At 33.5% G+C, this 22,043-nt stretch overlaps 1 protein-coding gene across 1 annotated transcript; it reads left to right on the forward strand.

Annotated features, from left to right (window-relative positions):
* The first annotated feature begins 13,117 nt into the window (after positions 1-13,117).
* On the forward strand, positions 13,118-21,653 carry LOC124940745 (CAAX prenyl protease 2-like). Its single transcript, XM_047481281.1, has 8 exons — positions 13,118-13,435; positions 13,556-13,615; positions 13,790-13,978; positions 17,492-17,603; positions 18,408-18,476; positions 18,844-18,906; positions 21,268-21,348; positions 21,432-21,653. The coding sequence occupies exons 1-8, from the start codon at positions 13,199-13,201 to the stop codon at positions 21,563-21,565; spliced, it is 945 nt and encodes a 314-aa protein (XP_047337237.1). The 5' UTR covers positions 13,118-13,198; the 3' UTR covers positions 21,566-21,653.
* Positions 21,654-22,043: the final 390 nt, after the last annotated feature.

A 22,043-nucleotide genomic window follows, 5' to 3' on the forward strand; every position in this document is an offset into this window, starting at 1 on the left:
CTATACAAAATAAGGAAATATAAAATTAATAAACTTTATAGATCTGCCATGGTCACCGGCACCGCTTCGACCAAATTCTCCGGCCGGTAACAATCTTAATTAAGAACATGTGTTGATTGGAGTGAAAAGGAGCAAATTAGAAAGACTTTGTTTTGATTGAGAAGAATACTTGAACAATCATTTATAAAAAACTGACCTTTTTACTACTTCTTTCAGTCTTCAAATGGCTGTGAATGAAAGATCAGCTAGAGAGAGAGAGGGGGAAAGAAAGATAGAGATGATGATGGAGAAGTGAGAGAGTGGTACCATGTATATAAGCTTGTTTCAGATTTAGAATCGGTCGGTGGTAAACGGGAAACACTTATGTTTTAAGTTTGTTTGGTTTAACTTTTTAAAAATTTATTTTATCCTCTTTTTCCTCCATCACATTACTAATTAATTAATCAAAATACCTAAATGTTTTAAAAAATATTTTATCATTATAATTTAATCATCATCAAAATCATCATTAATTAACATTTTTCAAATAAACTAAAATTTATTTAAATAAACTTAACCAAACAAGTTCTAAAGGAAGATAAATATGAAATATCTCCTATATAGAGCTTGTTTTTTATATTGGTTAGTTAAATATTTTTAGTGGGTTTTTATTACCATTTTTATTAATAAAAAGAAAAAGGTATTTGGGTTTTTTTAATTCATTAAATTATTTTAATATTTTTTGAATTTTTTGGTTTATTAAAAATAGAGTAAATTATTTTGATAAATAAATTAAGTAATTTAATGATTAAAAATATATATTTTAAAAATATATACATCAAACGAGTTCTTAGTTTTAATTGTATTTTAGATATATAAAAATATTTTATTTTAATTCGAAAATGTATTTTTATTTTTGTAAGAAAACAACAAAAGAAGATAAAGGTTGGGTGGGTCCCTGATGAGCAAATTTGGAAGTCTGCGCCGTGAACAAAAAAAAATCCCAACAACATAGTATATATCAACGCGTGTCCCACAGGTGTCAACCTCAGAATTGATTCTAAGGACATATAAGCTCACAACATGAGTACAGCTTCTTCTTCTTTTTCTTTTTTTTTTATAATTATTGAAAAATATAATAATGATAATAAAATTATTATAAATTTGTTAAAGGATATAAATAATATTGAATTTGAAATGAACTGGATAATTTACAATAAAAATATAATAAGTAACATCTCCTTTATTGAATATGTAATCAATTGGCTAAACTTGTATTTTTTTATATATATTTAAAAGTTATTACGAACTCTTGTATAGTCTAAGGATGAGATGATTTTCCAAATTTTAAGTTTTGTTTTTATTTTTCCAGCTTCTACATTCCTTTAAATAAATAAAAATTATTATGTTTGTGTTATTTTCTTATAGGTAGTTAGATTTTTTGAATTGATATAGGAATTGGTTATTATATTTAGCCTAATTAATAAGAGATAAATAAATAATTTCTCTTATTTATTTAATACTTTATCATCTCCTTCAAGCGAAAAGGTGAGGCACAAACCGCGAGCTTGCTACGTAAAAGAGCAAATCGATGAGAAAAAAGACCTTTGGTGAAGATATCAGCCACTTGATCTTCAGTAGGAATATACTGGATGAGTAGTTGTTTACGAGCAACTTTTTCCCGAACAAAGTGAAAAATCGATTTTAATATGTTTTGTGCGAGCATGAAATACCGGGTTTGCTGATAAGAATGTGACACTAATATTATCACACCATAGAATCGGGGAAGAAGAAAGTGAAACTCGAAGTTCACTAAGTAGAGATTGAATCCAACAAAGATCAGCAGTTGTATATGCAAGAGCACGGTATTCAGATTCAGTACTAGAGCGAGCAACTACTTGTTGTTTCTTAGAATTCCAAGAAACGAGGTTGTCACCTAAAAAAATACAAAATCCAGTTGTTGAACGACGATCATCGGGACATCCTACCCAGTCAGCATCAGAGTAGGCAGCAAGAGTGAATTGTGAATTTGGATGAAGAAAGATCCCATGACGAGGAGTATTACGAAGATATCGAAGAATACGTTTAACCGCTCCCCAATGAGAAGATGTGGGAGTTTGCATGAATTGACAAGCTCGATTGACAGCAAAGGCTAACTCAGGACGAGTTAGTGTAAGATATTATAAAGCCCCTACTATACTACGATAGAGAAACGGATCAGATAAAGGATCACCATCATGTTTAGAAAGGGATGAGCCAGCAGAGACGGGAGTGTGTAATGGCTTTTCTTGAATCATATCAGCCCAAGTGAGAATATCGTCAATATACTTGGATTGAGAAAGAAATAAGCCATCTTTGGTACGAGTGGCTTCCATTCCAAGAAAGTAATGTAATTGACCTAAATCTTTGATAGAGAATAATTTATTTAATTGAAATATAATTTTTGTTAGAAACGATTTAGAGTTTCCTGTGAGAATAATATCGTCCACATATACTAAAAAGTATGTTGTTATTTGAGGTGCATGATACGTGAAGAGAGTCGTGTCAGATTTTGATTCTATGAAATCAAGAGATAGTAGAGCAGTCCAGAGAGTAGCATACCAGGCACGAGGAGACTGTTTAAGACCGTATATTGTTTTATGAAGTTTGCATATATGATTAAGAAAATCTGGATGGACAAAACCGGGTGGTTGTGCCATGTAAACTTCTTCTTGTAGAGACCCATGAAGAAATGCATTACTAATATCAAGTTGATGAATGAACCATTGATAAGATATTGCCAAAGAAAGAACAACACGAATAGTAGTGGGTTTTGCCACAGGACTGAATGTCTCTTCATAATCAATACATTGTTGTTGATGGAATCCTTTAGCCACGAGACGTGCTTTATGTCGATCAATAGATCCGTCAACTTTATGCTTGAGTTTGAAAATCCATTTACATCCAACAATATTATAAGATTGTGTACGAGGAATAAGAGACAATGTTTTATTCTGAATAAGAGCATTATATTCATTTGTCATTGCAAGACGCCATTGCAGATCCTTATTAGCTTTGGTAAAATATGTAGGTATAGTAGCGGAAGAAGTAGCAATGAGAGCTGATGAAGACATAGATCGTGCTTTATTGCGTGTGATCATCTGATGAGTAGAAGATGTAGGTGCATTAACTGTTGTGATAACTGGTTGTGTTGAAGGAACAGTAATAGTAGTAGAAGAAGATGTTATAGTGTTTGGTGATGTTGTTGAGGTCGAAGAGGGTGATGATGAAGACGGTGAAGTGCTATGAGATAATAGAGGTGGTATTGATAAATTAAGTATAGTTGTTGGAAGAGATGTCTCATTATCTTCTTGTGGTTTAGACAAGCGCACAAGGTCCTTACTTTTGAAAGGAAAAGTGAGTTCGTCAAAAGTGACATGTCGAGAGATAAATATTCGTCCAGACGGAATGTGAAGACACTTATAACCTTTATGAGATGAGCTGTAACCAAGGAAACTACATTCAGTAGTATGAAAATCGAGTTTGTGTTGATTGTACGGCCGTGTGAGTGGATAACAAGAACACCCAAATGTCTTCAAAAAACCATAATCAGGAGAAGAGTTAAATATAGTCTCGAATGGTGAACGTTGATGTAATGTCGGAGTAGGAAGACGATTGATAAGATATGTGGCTGTTTCAAAAGCTTCACTCCAATAATGTAGTGGCATAGATGCATGAGTCAATAAAGTGAGACCAGTTTCCGTAATATGACGAATTTTTCGTTCAGCAATGCCATTTTGCTCACTAGTATGTGGGCAAGATAAACGATGTAAAATACCATGATTATCTGTTAATGATTTGAAATTTCTATATTCTCCTCTCCAGTCAGTTTGCAATATTTTGATTTTACAACTAAATAAATTTTCAACAAGTCGAAGAAAGTTGATAAACGTATTCAAAACATCCGACTTTTTCTTTAACGGATATATCCACGTGAATTTGCTAAAATCATCCACAAAATGTACGAAATAACGACAACCATTAGATGAAAATTCAGGAGCAGGTCCCCAAACATCTGAATGAATTAGGTCTAAAGGAGCCATAGATGTAGATTTTGAAGCTGAAAAAAGTAGTTTATGTGCTTTCCCATATTGACATGATCCACAAAAAGAAATAGTATTATTACCTGAAACTGGTAATTTAAAGTGTGATATAACTAAAGATGTAATAGCGCTAGAAGGATGTCCAAGTCGTGAATGCCAAATTTGAGCCGGAGATCTAATACCAATAAATGCTTGTTTATTAGAACATGTTGAAAACGAACTTTCAGTAGGTTCAACGCAATAAAGTCCGTCCTTGAGTAATCCCTTAAGAAGAACTATCTTCGTATCTCGGTCTTTAATAAGACAAATATTTTGGTGGAATTCAAAAAATACGTTATTATCTGATGAAAATCTCGCGACACTCATCAGATTTTTAGTAATATTCGGAACGTGTAAGATATTACGTAAGTAGAAAGATTTTTGTTGATTTAAAATTTTAGTCGTACCGATATTATAAATATTCAGAGGCATACCGTTTCCGACTTTGATAGTTTGAGTACCTGTATAAGAAGCATGTACATGTAGATTATTAAGATCGGAAGTAATATGGTCGGTAGCACCTGAATCTGGACACCAAGTGGGATCTACAATAGTAGACGATGTAACTAACATTGTCGTAGGATTTGTAGAAGGATTAAAACGAGGGCACTCGAGAGCACTATGTCCTTGTACATTACATATTTGACAAGATGGATTATAAAAAAAACTTTCGGAGCGATGACCAATTTTATGACAAAAATTACATTGCGGACGATTATTGTCTCGGTTCTGTCTTTGGTTCTTTCCGCCTCCATGCCTATAAATATAAGCAACATTCGCCGAAACGTTTGAGCGCGAAATATTTTCATAATGGAATTTTCTTTTCTTGAATATGAGTCGTTGCTCATAATTTAGAAAGATGTTTGTCATCTCATTAAACAATAGATCTTGTCCGGAAGTTAGAGCACATATCATCGGCTCGAACTCGTCTCCAAGCCCGTTGAGTAGAGTTAGTTGCAGATCTTGATCAGAAACATATTGTCCGGCAGCGATAAGTGCATCCGATAGGTTTTTGATGTGTTGAATGAAGTTAAGAAGAGAATCACTACCTTTGTGTGCATTTAGGAGTTGACTCCGTAACTCAAATAGTCGGCTCTTTGATTGAGAAACATAGATTTTCTCTAAGGTTTTCCAAAGTTCTTGTGTCGAAGATGATTTTGAGACTTGTTGACGAATCTCGTCGGTCAATATTGAAAAGAGCCATGCAAGTACCCTTTGATCTTGGATACGCCATTGTTTAAACTTTGGATTCTTGATTTGAATTGTATTATTTTGACCATCTGTTTCTTGAAAAAATTTGGGAGGAGTTTCAAGATTTCCTTCTACTATATCCATAAAATCATAACCTATCATGATTGGAGTAACTTGTGATTTCCAATAGATATAATTATATTTATCAAGCTTTACGCTTCTAGATATTATTGGTAGAACTGAGGAGTGATATTGTTCTTCCATTGAAATCGTTTTCGGGAGTTTTCCCTTATACGCTCTGATACCAAGTTAGATTTCTTGAATTGATAACCAAGTTAGATTTCTTGAATTGATAAAATAAACAAGAACTATTTGATTGAGTTCTTGAAGAGAAAGATTGAATTTATAATAGTAATAGAGAAATAACTAAATTGAGAAAATATAGGAATTGGTTATTATATTTAGCCTAATTAATAGGAGATAAATAAATAATTTCTCTTATTTATTTAATAATTTATCATAGGTTGTTGGGTTGTATTTTATTAGATAATTTATTTAAATAATGTTGATTGTGGTAACTGGAAAACCGATAACACACAACTGAACCGATAGTTTACCGATTTCATTTTATCAATTGATTAGTTAATCGGTTTTAACGGTTCCGGTTAACCGGTTAAACGATTCGATTTCGGTTAAACTGTTTTTTAGCGGTTTAACCGGTAAACCGGTAATAATTTAATCACATATTATATTAGTTATTTTTGTAAATATTAGATATATTATAAATAATATTTAATAATATATATATATATTACTTTTTTTTTAAATTATAATTTGTATAGAATTATTTTTAAAAAAATCTAATTTATATCACTATTAGTTTAAAAATGGATACATTTAAAATATATTATATTGTTAGAATAATATAATATATTATAAAATATTTTTAAATTTATTGATATTATAATATATTATATTTTAACAATAATATATCATAATATAGAAAAAAATGGAGAATAGTATAAAATTAGGACACAAATAATAATTTTGAAAAAAAAATATTTAATAAGTTTAATAATTAATTTTAAAAAATTGAATTATCAGTTCACGGTTAAATCCGTTAACCGATCGGTACGGACCGGAACCAATGATTTCAAAACTGATAAAACCAATACTAATATTGGTCGGTTAACTGGTTTGTAATATAAAAGATAAAATTGGACTTAACCAGAACCGTTTAACCGGTTAACCGACTGGTTGAACATCTCTAGTGGTAATTTAAAAAATAATAATAAAAGACTTAAAAAATATTAATATATAATAATAAAATAATTTATTTTTTAAAATAAAAGATATTTTAATTAATAAAATGATGGAATGATGTGATATTTAATTATAATTAGATTTAAAAAAAACTAAATTGAATCATGCTCTATGTATTTTGTATTAATATGAATATAATGCATTTGTTTTAAAAATAAAACTAAATTTAAAAATAAAATTAAAAAAAAGTGTTAAAAAGACCTAATATTTAACTATATATATTATAATTTGATAATAATAAAGAACTTGGGATAAAGACAACTTCACGAGTAAATTTATTGTGAAGAAGTGTTTTCTTCTTTTTCTAAGTCTCATTTGTTCTAAGTATTTGTATTAATATGAATATAATGCACGTGTTCTAAAATAACAAAACAAAAAAAAGTGTTAAAAAGACCTCATGTTTAACTTAGATATATATTATAATTTGGTAATAATAGAGAAAGGATGGATTGGGAATCTACCCAATTGAGCGTGCTCCCCTATGTTCCCTCTTACAATGAGAGGGGAAATATATTAAATAAAAGAAAATTCTCTTTTATTTCTATATTGTCTCTCCTCTTGTGAGAGGGAAACAGGGGAAGCACGCTCAATTGAGAGCAAATGATCTACCCTCGATAAAGACAACTTCACAAAAATAAAAGTTTATTGTTATGAACAAGTTTCATATGTAGGGAAGTACTTTAATAACCCTACATATGTTTAAAGAGTTGACAGTTTAGACAGTAGAAATGAAAAAATCGATTATAGAACTTGTAATTTGATAAAAGAGATTAGAACTGAAATGACTAGAGATATAATAGGAATTAACCTGAAAAGTTTAAAAAATTGATCAATAGTCTTTTCTATTAGTGTTTAGTTGGTATTTAAGTCACTTATACCCAAATCAGTTATCTTTTAAGTTGTGAAATCTAACTGATTCTACTAATTATGTCATTAGCACTATTGTTATCTCTACTAATTATGTTATTAGCACTATTGTTATCTTAATCAGCTACTACTATTAACGGTAATACACAACATATTCAAATAAAAAACCACATGTAACAGTTTATTCAAAAAGAAATTATAGAACAATATGACTTCGTTAATAATTTGCCGACTTATTGAGGGTTAGAAAATCTAACCCTAAAATGCTCTCATATCATTAGTCTCTCCATCAACACTTGTTCGCCCATGAACAAGTTGATTGAAAGAATTTACGCTTTTCTCGCCCACAAACAAGTTGATTGAAAGAATTTGTGTCTTTCACTGTTAACACAAACTCCGGGTACTTTGTCATCAACCATGATTCATCTTCCCAACTAACATCAATCATCATCTGAATCATTAGACCATCTGATCAAAAATTGTCCAATACTAATTTCATCCTTCCAAACAACTCTCTCATCTTGAATTGTCACTAATTCTACAATGATGTCCTCTTGTAGGATAGGAATTTCTTGAGTTGAGACACATGAATGACATTGTGCATTTATGCTCTAGACGGAATATCAATCTTGTAACCATCTTTCTCACTCGTTCACTATTGGAAAGGGTCCATAGAACTTAGGACTAAGTTTATGCATATTTCCTCATATCGAAGACTGTCTGTAACGTTGTAATTTGACAAACATCCAATCCCCCACTTGGTAAACATAGTTTACCATTTTCTTGTTTGATTGTTGCTCCATCTAGTGTTGTGCATGTTGCAAATGAAACTTCAAAAGTTTCAGTGCCTCTTCCCTTGTCGTCAAACTGCGGTCAACTGCCTCGATCCTTGCCTTGCTAAGTATGGATGATGAACTAGTGGAGGTTGACCATACACAATTTCATATGGTAAAGATAAAGTTGTCAACTGGAAGTTGGTATTATACCACCATTTAGCTAAAGGAAGCCACTTCATCCATGAATTAGGCTTTTGACTTATAATACATTGTAAATAAGTTTCTAGGCTTTGATTAACCACTATGTCTTCCCATTCATTTGTGAATTATACGTCAAAGACATTGTTTATTCAATACCCTACAATTTGCGCAATTCTTTCCAAAAATTACTCACAAAGTTCTTGTCCCTATCACTTACAATCTTTAGTGGCAATCGTTTGGAAAACCTTTAAAAAAGTCTATGGAGATATCACTCCAAATTGATGTTGGTATAGCCAAAGGTTGTAGCAATCCCTTTATACTCTTGATTCTCCCATTTTAATTTCTAATAACGCACACAAGTTCTCACAAATTCTTTAACATCCATTTTCATTCCTTTCCAAAAATAACTTTGGCACAGTTTCTGATATGTGACCACCACTCCCGAATGCCCCCCTACTACTAAATTATGCATTGTTGAAATGACATAAGTTTTCAAATTTATATCACAATCCACCACCAGACACCCTTCTTTACGCAACTGCTCATTGATGAAGGAAAATCTTTTTACTCCTAACGGATTTGTTCTAAGAGTCAAAATGATCTTCTTCAAATTCAAATCTTGATTCTACGATTTCTCAATTTTTTTTATTAAAACTGATGAAAATTCTGATATGACTAAGCAAGATTCTCCTACTAAAATTCTCGATAATGCATTTATTGTCATATTCTCCTTACTCTTCTTATATTGTATTGAAAACTTGAATCCGACCAATTTGTATAACCACTTCGTTTGAGTGCTTAATTTTTTGTTCCAATAGATGTTTAAGAGATTCGTGATCAATTTTAATCATGAATAGCTTAAACTACAAACAAATCATCTACTTCTTAATCGTTTGTAACACATCCAACATCTCTCATTCATACGTTGATAAGGCTTGAAGTCTTGGCCTCAACCCATTGTTGATGAATATAATAAGATGTCCTTATTGTGTTAAAGTTCTTCCCACCTTGTTTTGTTTGCATCTATCTTAATGACAAATTCTTCCTCAAATTTTGGTAGTTTGAGTATCGGTGGCCTCATCATTACTCCTTTCAGTTCATTAAAGTCATTTTTGTTGCCTCATTACATTCAAACTTGTCTTTTTTCAGTAAGGTTGTCAATAGTACCACAATTGATATATATATTTTTTTATGAATCTTATATAATATCATGCGAGTCTTAAAAATCCCTCAATTGTTTCAAGTTACTCGGTTATGGTCATGATTCAATTGTTGTGATTTTAGACATATCCACAACCACCCCTTTTGTGAAATCACATTACCAAAGTTAGACGTATGCTCGTGCACTTCTTCAGACTGCACGTCTGTAAAAGTTAGACATCTTCAGTCATTAGGCTAAAAGAGAGGATTGGAAGACGTTGGACTAAACGTTAATTATTTCTCTTTTAATTAATCTTTTTTTTTTCTTTATTTAACTTAATCTAACAATTTCCCCTTCCTGCATAATAAATGTGATAAAGTTAAAGAAGAAAAACAGAAAACCAGAAAAGCTAAGAAGCAGAAAAGGAAAAAAAGGAAACATGAGAGGCTAAACTCAAATATCAAACAAATGTAGAAGAAAGTAAGAAGGATTCTGGAAAAAATGAAAGTAGTGAAGGAAAAAAAGTAAAGGGAATCAAGTTGAAGAGGAAAAGAAAATTTGCTATAATGCAAATGATCATGATGAAAATGAAAGATGAACCTCAAGTTATTGTTGAAGAAACTCAAGAGGAAGATACCCAAAATCTCAAAGCTGAAACATAAAATTCTAAAACCGATAAAGAAGATTCCAAAACCAATGTGGAGTCTGAAGCTGAAGCCTAAGATAAAGAAGACAAAAACACGGAAATTCAAGTTGAAGATAACAAAGATAGAAGTCCTGAAATTCTCAGAAACAATTATTTCTATCAAATCAGAACGTGCTCGTACAATGAGAGAATTCAAAATGAGAAACAACAATACTTATCATCCTCTTCAATATAACCTCCTTTCATCGCCAGAGGAAAGGGGAGAAAACCTCTCAATGAAAACGGATGGCATGGGAAAATACTAGACTGAGATAATTAAGTTTGAATGTAGTCTTTTCTGTTTGTAATCTCTGTTTTTTTAGAATATATGAATGTTACTAATCAGTTTTTTAGGGTCTTTTGATTGTCATCCTTAATCATAGCTAGAGTTTGTCTAACTTTGAAAACTAACCCTCCCACTTTTGGGATTTTAATTAACTTTGAAAAAATAATTTCTCCCTTTTTAATGATGTTAAAACTAAGTTAAAATCGAGTTAAGAACACAAAATTTAAAAAGGTAGTCAATATATTTATATAAGTAATAAACATATAAAATATACAAGGTTTAAGATCCCCTTTTTCATTTTTGTTCTTCTTCAAAGTCGTTTACTTCGCCGAGGAGAATTTCTTGCCATCTTTTCTTCTTTCCTCGACATCCTCCACAGCCTCCTTGATCACCTCGACCACCACCTTGATCTGACTTTCTTCTGGAACGATTACCTCGAGTGTTAGTTCCCCCTCGATTGCTACATTCCCCCTTTTTAACATTATCAACGGCGATGGCAACAACTTAGTAGCTTTAGCAGTCGCATCTTCTTCTTCTTGGAGCGTCGAGCGACCGCGTCAGCATCTTCGATTTGCTCAGCTTCCGCAGTCTTGAGGGATTTAAATACTTTGTGCAGTTGATGGTCGAGCATATCCATTATAACCTTTGTTTTATTGTGGAGATCGAAGCTGTTCCTGAGTAAAGTGGTCTTCATCTTGGTCATCTGATTTATGAGCTTCGATACATCACACGAAGTCCTCAAGATCTCTTTGTTAGCCTAAACAGATGCATTAGCGTTTAAAGAGGTCCGCTCTTCCAAAATCTCCAACCTATTAGATATAGCATGGACGCTCTGCTGCATCGGCGCAAGAGCTTCCAAAATGAAGTGTCGGGGATCAGAAATTCCTTGAGGGGACTCCTCAACCGAGGAGACTATATGGGAACCATGAGGAACAGAGCGAATAGGGGATGGACGAAGACTTACTTGAATAGACCGCTCAGGTTCTTTATCAAGAGATGAGACTCGAGGAACATTGATTATTTCCCGAGATTCACCTTCTGCTCTTTCGATCTCTTCACCAAGATCCTTTAGAAATCTCGTTGTTCTTTCAGAATGAATATATTTTGATGAAAAAGATTTCTCGGATGCAGCAGATGTTGAACGTTTGGATTTTGGGGAGGCTGACTACTTCTCTTCAGACGTCTCTTCGTCTGATGAGATCTGCACAGCGACCTTGGACGCCTACTCAGATGAAGAAGAAGAAAGCTGAGTAGCATCTACTTCAAACGCCTTCTTGGAAACAGGGGTTGAGAGCTGCTCAGCTTCTTTAGAGGGTTCCCCTCAACAGACGACTTCTTTTCAGACGCAGGGGGAGCAGCTCCAGATGGTTCCTTCTGAGCAGACGAAAGCTGCTGCTCAGCCGAGTAAAAAGCTAAGAACAATGATGTCGATTGTCTGATTTATTTCAGACAAAAGTTTGGGAATGTAATTAGCCTTGTCTTTTCCCTTTCATAAAACTTTGGCAGGTGCGACAGCTGGAATAGGTTACTTGAAGACGATGCCTTGAGCAGCTCGGACCTGTCTAAGAATAGCGAATGGAGAGGTACCAGTTATAGGAGCTGCTGCCTTAGGAATAGCATCTGTTGGAATAGCTGCAGCAGGACCAGTAGTCGTCTGAACAAGTGTTGATTTATTGGTTTGCCCCGCAGTAAGACCAGCAGTTCCTTCAATATTAGCAGCAACAGACGAAGGCACAGCCTCCTACTCTACTACAGGAGTATCAGACGACTTCTTGGCAGGAGATAAAGTCATATGAACAGGTGTAGGAACACCATCTTGACCAGCAGCTTCAATAGCCAGTGGTGCGGCAGGGAACAACATCTTCCCCTGTCTTTTCTCAACATATGGTCCAACTGTCTCAGCAGTTGATTCAACAACTTGTTCCACAACGGGAACCACAATGGGCTCGACAAAGGCCTCAACAGACACAACGTCTGGAGGCAAGACAAATGGAGTCAACATCTTAGTAGGAATTTCTGCTAAGGAAACTTCTTCAGTAGGAATTTCTTCCAGTCTGGCCTTTTTTGCAATGGAGTCAAACTCGACGGTTTCTCCAATAGATGCATGTTTCTGGCTAGTGGAACTTACGGCAGATTCCATCGTCAACGTCTTTCTTTTCTTTGCAGGGGTCTTACGACTAGAGGTCGTAGGACGCTTGAACAGAGTGGTTAGGTGGATGAGGTGGACTTGGTTTCTTTGACAACCTTAATTCGCACAATATAGTTCCTAACATTGGAACTTGTCATTATCCTACTACTAACGTACCTTTACTTAAAGGCAGGTGTAAAGACTCCAGAACCCAGATGAGTTGGACTAAAAAACTCACACTCTGTTTGTTTTGATATCTTAGATAAAATTTTGACTTTTAAGTTATATAATGATTTCACTTAAAAGATAGTATTAAAAATGTAAAAATAAAGCTGAAAGGAAAAACAATAAAATGTAAAAAGATTGCGAACAAAATTGGTTTATTTCCTAAAATAAATATAAGTCCTCATCAAGTCTAACCGGTGGGCTCTGCAATAGGAAAATCGGGACACTTAATCTCCGATGTGGATCCAAGTACAATAGAGTTTCAACTGTAGTACATGGTAATGGCGGATTCCGGACCGGTCATGGAGCTAGCTGATGATGGTCTTTCCAAGCTACAATCGGTCATGGCATGTCTCGCCATGGCAGTCTTCTACGTCGCAATTCTATACTCTCCAACTTTGATTCTCCGCCTACCGCCGCCTTCATCTTTCAAGAGCTTCATGATCCGCCGCTTTGTATGCGCCTTCTTCTCTTCTCTCCTTTCGATCATCCTATGCGCTTCAATCCTCCCTGTGAGTTCATCTTGCCTCCCCCTGCTTTATCACTCAATATATGTGTGAACATCTCATTTGAATTTTTGCCTAAATGCTTCTAAAAGTTCCTGACCCGGATCTTATTCTACATGTTAACAGATAAGGAGCTGGAAGATGTCATATTTATCTTCTGTTTACGGTATCAGACTGGACCACATGGTGAGATTTGGGATTAAACAATATGATTTGAGTCCTTTGTCGCCCCCCACCTCCCAAAACACTAAGCTTTTGAGTCCCCAAAAGAACCAAGCTTGTTTAGATTGATCTTGCACTTTTCCGTGATTTGCAGATTGGAGATGATCTCTGATTACTAAATTTTCTTGTATGGTACAGTGGCAAGCTGTGGTCTATCCTCTTTCTTTGACTTCCCTGATGTACTGTGGTTCTCTTGTGCTTAATGTACTGTCACTGAGGAGTTCAAATGGCATATCAAGTGATGGGCAAGATCATATCCTGAGCAATTTTTCTGACAAAATCCTGCAACTCATCTCCAATATTTCGGCTTGGCGAAATTATATCGTGGTCATTATTCTTGCCTTCAAACCATTTCATGATAAGTTTTTTGGTAATTCATTTTTTCACATGCTTATTCTGGAGATGGATAAAAAGATGCAATTTTATCCACCTCAAAGAAATGGAAAACTGACTGGGCTCTTCTTAATTTTTGGCTAATTCTATTTATTGAAGCCTTAGTTTCTTGAAATTATTACTATTTATGACTTGAAATATGATGTTTATGATAAAATGAAGATCTAGTAGTTGCTAAGGTTAATAACTAATCTCATCGACTTGAGGTGCCCTAAGTGAATAAATTGAGCCTTGAACCCTATTTGGAAGCAACTATACTAATGGGGGCTACTGATATTTTTCTTGCATAGACAACTCCACTGCCTACCTTGATTAGCATTTGTTTCGATTACTCATAGATTTGAAAAATCAGGTAATATGAGGATATGGGCATGAGTCAGTGCTACCTTGAGGGATCTAAATGTTTGTGCGGCTTCTTGGAACCATTAGAATGCTCCTCACTTGAGTCAATTGGTGTGAGGCTTGGCAATAGACCGATAAGAGTTGAAGAATCTCATGTAATATCCCATCAAGCCTAGATATCCTCTTACTTGCTTCACATGGTTAGGAATAGGCCAATTCTCTACAACCACCCCCCCTTGACTTGATGCAACATGGCCCAAGTACTGCTCGATATCACACGCAATGAGGCACGTTCTTTTCTTAAGTAACAACATGTGATCACTTAATAGTTGGAAGGCAATCTTAAGGTGATCCCATTGATCTTGTGAGTGTTGAACTATAGATCATAATATACTCAAAAGAAAACAACAAACACAAACTTGTGCATATAGGGCTTCAAAATTGAGTTCATAATAGCTTGAAAAGTTGATGGAGCATTTTCAATCCAAAGGGCATAACTACAAACTCATAGAGCATTTCATATGTCCTGAATGCTGTGTTTTGAATATCAGTTGGATTCATCATGATATGGTGATATCCAGCTCCAGCTCTTAAATCCAGCTTTGAAAATATTTTACTCGCTTGTAGTTCCTCTAGTTATCTTGTCTATAATTGGTATTGGGATTTGACAACTGTATCTTCGTTAAGCTTCCTAGAATCCACACAAACCTTCATATGCAATCCTTTTTGTGAACTAGAATATTGGAGCTGAGAATGGACTTAAGCTAGGTCTAATTACTCCAGATTTTAAAATCTCTACCATCATTTTCTCAATTTCAGTCTTCTAAACTACAGGGTATCTGTAAGACCTTAATCTGAAAGGAGATGTTCATTCTTTTATATGATCTGATGTTGCCTCTGAAAGGTGAGGGAGTTGATGGTTCTTCAAATAATTTGTGAAACTGAGTTATTAACTCACCAGTGCTTGTGCATTCTTCAAACTTGAAAAAACTCACTCAATGGATAAGCAAGAGCTTTTGGGTATCTTCAAGATTCTATTATTTGTTTCAAATTCCATCCCTTGTATCTCTCGAAAAGATTTGGACATATATTTGAACTGACTCGGTTTGATCCATTAGCAACTCACACGATTAGAGGCTTGGTTGTTTGGACAGTGTATGGTAGTTGGCTCATGATGCTAGAGTTAATAAATTTTGTGTGCAGTCGGCATGTAATTCGGATGTTACCTATTCATCCAAAAACTTTCATTGTATTGAATGTATTGTGTCCATCCAGGGTATTGTTGAATTGTCTGGCTCCAATGTCTTCCTGTCACGAAAACTAATTTCATTAGGAAATACTCAAAATAGGAATGAATCAGACCGACTTGGAAGATGAATATCATTTAGATAAGGAGATTCAACATGTTCATGACATTCTAATCTGTACAATGGGCTTTACACTCATTTCTATGAAAAAAGTCATCACATATAAAACATAGAATTCAAATTATTTTTCCCTAATACTTTTTTGTCCATTTGCTTACAAGGCCGATAAGGATTTATTGGAATTAGGGAAGGGGTTGTAAGGTCATTTTGGAGTGTATGGTACATAATGTGTTTCTAACAGTGGAGGGCCTGTAATTTGTTCACTAAGAATCTTGGGATTTTCAACTACTGATAAGTAACTTCTTGTTACCCTGGCCATACTCATAGCTTCTATAATATCTGTTTTCTACTAGACCGTTGCTATTGGTTATGAAATTCCCCCTAAATAACCATTGTCATTAAATGTTTAGGGAATGTATGGATCTTTTGCATAATGTTCACAAGAATGCTATTGGGCTCCTCGATAGTCCTGTTATGTAAGAGGGTCTTCAAAAGGTTTTGGACCAAAATTGTTGAGAATTACAGTCTTCAATTCCTCCCATGTAATGGTGTAATCAGTCTTTAGTTTGCAAGTATAATTTGAACCATGCTCTAGCTTCACATAAAAATGGACCGATGCAATATGTACCTTGGTCTGTAGAGGAGTGCCATCCAGTAGAAAGAAAATATTATACTGATCTCACCCACCCTTCAGCACCATCCCCTCCAAACTTAGAGAAGTCGACTTTCGTGAATCAAATTAGGAGATCGCTGTAAGATGTCCAGCCTATACTCACTCTCCAATAGCCAAGAGTATACAAATTGACTAGAAAAGTAAGACCGCCCCAAGTGTTTTCTGCATTTTGTTTTTTATGTTTGTTATCAACTATTGCCATGATCCAGCTGGTTAAGAAATGAGACTTCGATCCCACATTGAAAATATTGGGTTCTAATGTGGGGTTTCATAACTTTGGGCTGTGCAACCTTAACAACTAGCTTTTAAGGTGTGCTTCTTGTAAGGTTTGGTACAATTGGTATCAAAACGAGTCCACTCTGCCTTGTAACGTGGACTTTAATAACTTTTAGGTTCTCTAATCAGACTAATCTTAACATCTAACTTTTGAGGTGTGGTTCTCTCAAGGGTTGTTATAACCTCTGAGCTAAGCGGGCTCACATAACAGAAATTTTAAATATATAGGAATTTAATAAATTATTGGAATTTTAGCTATTCAAAATGAATAGAGAATAGAAAAAGAATACATAATATGTAACATGTTAATAGGGGGTTAGGGTTATTAGTTAGGGCTCTAAATAGTAAATAGGCCCTTAGGTAATCCTCAAACTTCTCTTCTTTGACTCATAACAAAGAGTGAAATTTTTCTCTTGATGTCTCAACTATTTGGAATTCCATTTAGCATCACCTACTTCAGACTCTATCTTAGCTTTGACTATATAATTTTACCTCTGGATCTGGTACAATTACTTGTTTTTATTGTGTATAGCAAGAGTAAGATCAGTTTATTTTCCTGTACACGTCCAATGGAGCTACATATATATAATGCGGAGATTTTTAAGTAGAGCAGAATTTGTTCCTACCTTCTCTACTGAAGAAAAATTAGTTGTTGAAGTTTGGTATTATACTTCTTCAAGGACAAGGAAAGTTCTTTGTTCTGATTACATTTTCATACTTATTTCACTTACCCTTATTAAGGAAATATGCACTTTAATTGACATGAATTCAACCATCACTTTCAAACAGGCACCACTTACAGAAGAGCTTGTATACAGAGCCTGCATGGTGCCTTTACTTCTATGTGCAGGTTTCGGAACGTACAATGTCATAATTTTCTGCCCAATTTTCTTCAGTTTGGGTGAGTTTTCCATTTGACCACTAGTGTGTATCATCTGATATTAACAACTTTATGTATTTCATGCCAAAATGTTTTGATTATTTTGTTATCATGTGGTCAAATTTAAGTAAAACTATTATGACAGTTTTGGATTTTTTATCTTGTAAATTCGTTCTCTAGAATCTTATTTTCAGATTCAGCACAATAAGGACTTTGTATCTAGTTGAATTTTATAAAGCGTAAAAGGCAAATTATGTTAGGTTGCATTTTTTCGTCATGTTAAAAATAAAAATCTCTTAATTTTTCAGTCTATTGATTAGATGTTGGTTAGTTATTACCTATGATATTGTATGTGATTTCCAATTATTTGTCATGGAAACCATATGTCAATATTATATATATGTTCCAACTGGCAGAATATTTATAGCTCGAAGTTAGTGTTTAACATGGAAGAATATTGCTCAAGCAACATATTGTAATAATATGATAATGTATGTGTAGACACTCATTTTTTACTTAAAGTATGTGATTCCAATTTGTTCATTAATAATATATTGTAAATAGTGTTGATATATGTATGATAAAAATAGAAGCAGTTGTAATAATCTAGGTGTAGCCATTTCACCCTGGTTCAGTCTATTTCTTTTGGAACAACATTTGGGTAATCCCCACATCACCCTTCCAATGAAAAAACAGCACTTATTTGATTTTTTTTTTGTAATAGTTTTGTTAATTCAAGTATCAAATGATTCACATATATCATTCTTATTATCAATTTATCATGTTGAGCTTCTTCTATGCTAAAATGCGGTCATTACCTTGCAGCTCATTTAAATAACTTTGTGGAGTTCTACATGCAGCACCAAAGCTTGGCTAGAGCTTTTACAATTGCTGGTATGTAACAGTATGAGCTGCATGGGTTATTTTGGTATTCCTTTTTTTGATGCAGACTATCATCGGAAAGATCTACTGCATTTGTTATTTATGACAAAAATCACAATTATCTAGAAAATAATATGTTTTATGATTAAAAAATAATCTGATAATGATCCAAAAACAAATTTTGAACAGAAAATTACATTATAATTTGGATCATGATCCAAAAAATAATTATGTATTGTGACAAAATAACAAAATACAAGTTTCCAAACAGGCTCATTAGTTGATTTCAATGAAGGGTTTTATAGACGAGAATGCATGCAACATAATTAAGAGAGTTTTGTTCATTCCTAGTTCTAGCTTGGTTATCTTCCTTTTTCAGGTCTCCAACTTTGCTACACTGTGGTGTTCGGTTCATATGCATCATTTCTCTTCATTCGAACAGGTAAATAAATGCTAACAGATACTACTGTTTTTTTCTATATCCTGAGTGCCTAATGTTTAGGAACTAAACGTCTTGTGGAAAAATAGCTTAGAAGCATATCATTATTGGGTATTTTCCAGAATTTTATGTAATTGCTTGATGGAAAAGTTTATATGATAGATCTTCTAAGATAAATCATACACATGTTGAGACTTTGCAAGAATCGGAAGGAATGTTTCCCTACCATATTCATTTTCTTAGAAGTTTTAATGGATGAACACTTTTATTCAATGTTTCCTTGGCCCATAACTAAAAGTATTGGCTAACTTTTGGTCATTTGATCATATGCCTAAGATGGACATATTATTCAACTCTAAGTAATACCAAGTCATTATGATTGGGCTTTGTTCTTCTTGTTTCATATGGAGCATTATACTTTTTTTAAATTATTGTGAAGGCTTGAACCCATGACCTTGTGTCATAAGGTTTGTGTTCCATCCCTGAGCTAAATGAGCTGAGCCTTCATTGCAAGTGTCATTATACGCCGTTATACTACTTCAGTTAATTCTGCATGCAACTGGACTGAATAATGTAGTTAATGGTATAGTTTAACGAGAGAGTTCGCCTCATATGGAATTCACACTCAGTGGAGTTGTTTTAAGATTAAGTGGTCGTTTGATACAGGTTATTTGGGGGGGTTTACCCATATATATTTCATCATATTTCTTTTCCAACCATTCAATCACTCAATTTATCAACCAAAATACTAAAATACACTTTATTCTTATAAAATTTACATTTTAAATACAAAAAGACATTATAGTAATTCCACCAACTAAAAAACCAAATAACTTTTTCATTTATATTATATTGCATGGACCTTTAAAAAAAACAAATAACTTACTTTTCATCAAACATTTAAAAAAAAAAAATCAATAAATAACCCCCAAATAACCAATCAAACCACTTTTACATCAAATAGTCTTTTTCTTTTAAAAAAAAGAACAGATTATTTCTAAATAATCCTACATCAAACAAGCTATATATTTGTATGCCTTTATTTTGCTGCTAAAATAACAGTACATTATATTTCTTTTTTAAAACGAGTTTTTTGACAAGTATCCAGAGAAATCATATTATCTATAAGCCCTAGTAGGTTCAAGAAATTTCTTGGGAAGAAAAATTACATTAATATTACGGAGGTGAGAAAAGTGAATCTTCCTGATAGTTTACTAGGCTTCCCAGCTAATATCAACAACTTCCCCATCCATATAAGATAAGATTTGAATCAAAAGGCATCTTCCATAGACTGTGGATTGTGGAATGTCCAAGCTTTGTTTAATGGACAACCTAAACCTGGAAAATTTCTTATGCACGAAGCAGAAATAAATGAGCATGAATCAGTGTAGAAATTGATTACTATAAGCCCAATAAGTTTGAGAAACTCTTATCGCCAAGATACTAAAATTCTTTAGGCCACTTGATGACTAAGTTCATAGACCTGCATTCTACAGAACATGTTTAAGTTTTTAAGTGTTGCATATGCAAATTGACATTGGATAGATAGAAGATTATATATGGAAATCTACTATCAATCTCTAAATAAAATTTCCCTATCTTGTGAAATGTATTGTTCTGATAAGCTGTTTCCAATTTATTTAGTGTATTGTTTTTAGTTGCTCTAGTGTTGTCTATTTCCATAAAGAGATGGAGAAGCATACATGACTAGAGTTTAGTTTAGCCAAAAGGCTAAGACTGATAACACATTTTTATCACTTAATTATTTAAATTCAACTCATATTATACTAAAAAATAGCTAACTTACCTCACCTTACCTAAATGACCAAAGGTCTCAAATTTGATTTCCACAAAAAAATGTCTTAAGTTGAAGTGTGATGACTTGTTCGTGCTATAACTTCCTCCTGGGAATAAACTCTGGTTTAAAAAAATAGCTAACTTACCTCACCTTACCTAAAAGACCATAGGTCTCAAATTTGATTTCCACGAAAAACGTTTAAGTTGAAGTGTGATGACTTGTTCGTGCTATAGCTTCCTCCTGAGAATAAACTCTCATTTAAAAAAATGATAGCTAACTTAACATAGTCATCTAGTAAGAACTTTCAAAAGACAACTTAAATTCATAAAAATTAATCAAATTATATCATTATAAAGGTAAGATAGTCTTTTAAGTTCTTTCCCAACGTTAGTTCTACATTTGCTCAAATCAAACTTCCATTACCAATAACTTAAATTTAGATAGTCTCAACATTTATTGTAGACATTATTCATTCAACACTTACAATTCAATATTAATCACTTACTTTTCAGTTTTATGTAACACACCCCAAGTCACTTTTGTTCTAAGATGACTAAAAATTGCAGGCCATTTCATTGCTCCCCTGATTGCCCATGTCTTTTGCAATATTATGGGATTACCCACTCTGTATTCACGGGAAAGCGGTGGTATGTAGTCGTGGTTCCCGTTCCTTTTTCTTGTATTGTTATTTTAGTAATTCAATTAAGTATACAATTGGTTTTTATCTCAGGGCTAGTGACAGTTGCATTTTTGATGGGGATGATGGGATTCATATTGCTCCTATTTCCATTAACTTATCCAGGGATGTATAATAATAGAACTGATAGTTGCAATTGTTGGCAAAGATATTGTATTTGGAGCTAATATTGTATTTATTAAGACAGATATTCTGCATTTTTGCAATGAAACAGGACAACCAAATGGTTTTTTGTATATGAGAATGAGAATTGTCCAGCTTCTTCTTGAGTTTATTTATTTTTTTAATATTTGGTTCAGTAGAAGTATAATGGAGATTCAGATTGTATAGGTTATTGTGGATTTGGTAGTGATGACCCAAATCCACAGAAGATCCTGTGAGCCAGTTGAAAATGATGAAGAAAGAAGCAAACACCAACCAAAATCATCATCCTTCCCTTTCATTTCCAAATTGGTCACTTCCTTCTTGTTCTCATATATTAATTAATATTATTGAACTTAGTTGCTGTATTTCTTCTATTTTGTCATCATATTCCCCTATGGTCTGTCAACCCCCTTTTCTCATTGACTTTCAGTAAGAGACTGCAACTATTACATTTATATTTAGGGCTTGTTTGATTCATTTTGTCATATAAACGCTCGCTCG

The sequence above is a fragment of the Impatiens glandulifera genome, chromosome 5 (genome assembly GCF_907164915.1).
Source record: "Impatiens glandulifera chromosome 5, dImpGla2.1, whole genome shotgun sequence".
NCBI lineage: Eukaryota > Viridiplantae > Streptophyta > Magnoliopsida > Ericales > Balsaminaceae > Impatiens > Impatiens glandulifera.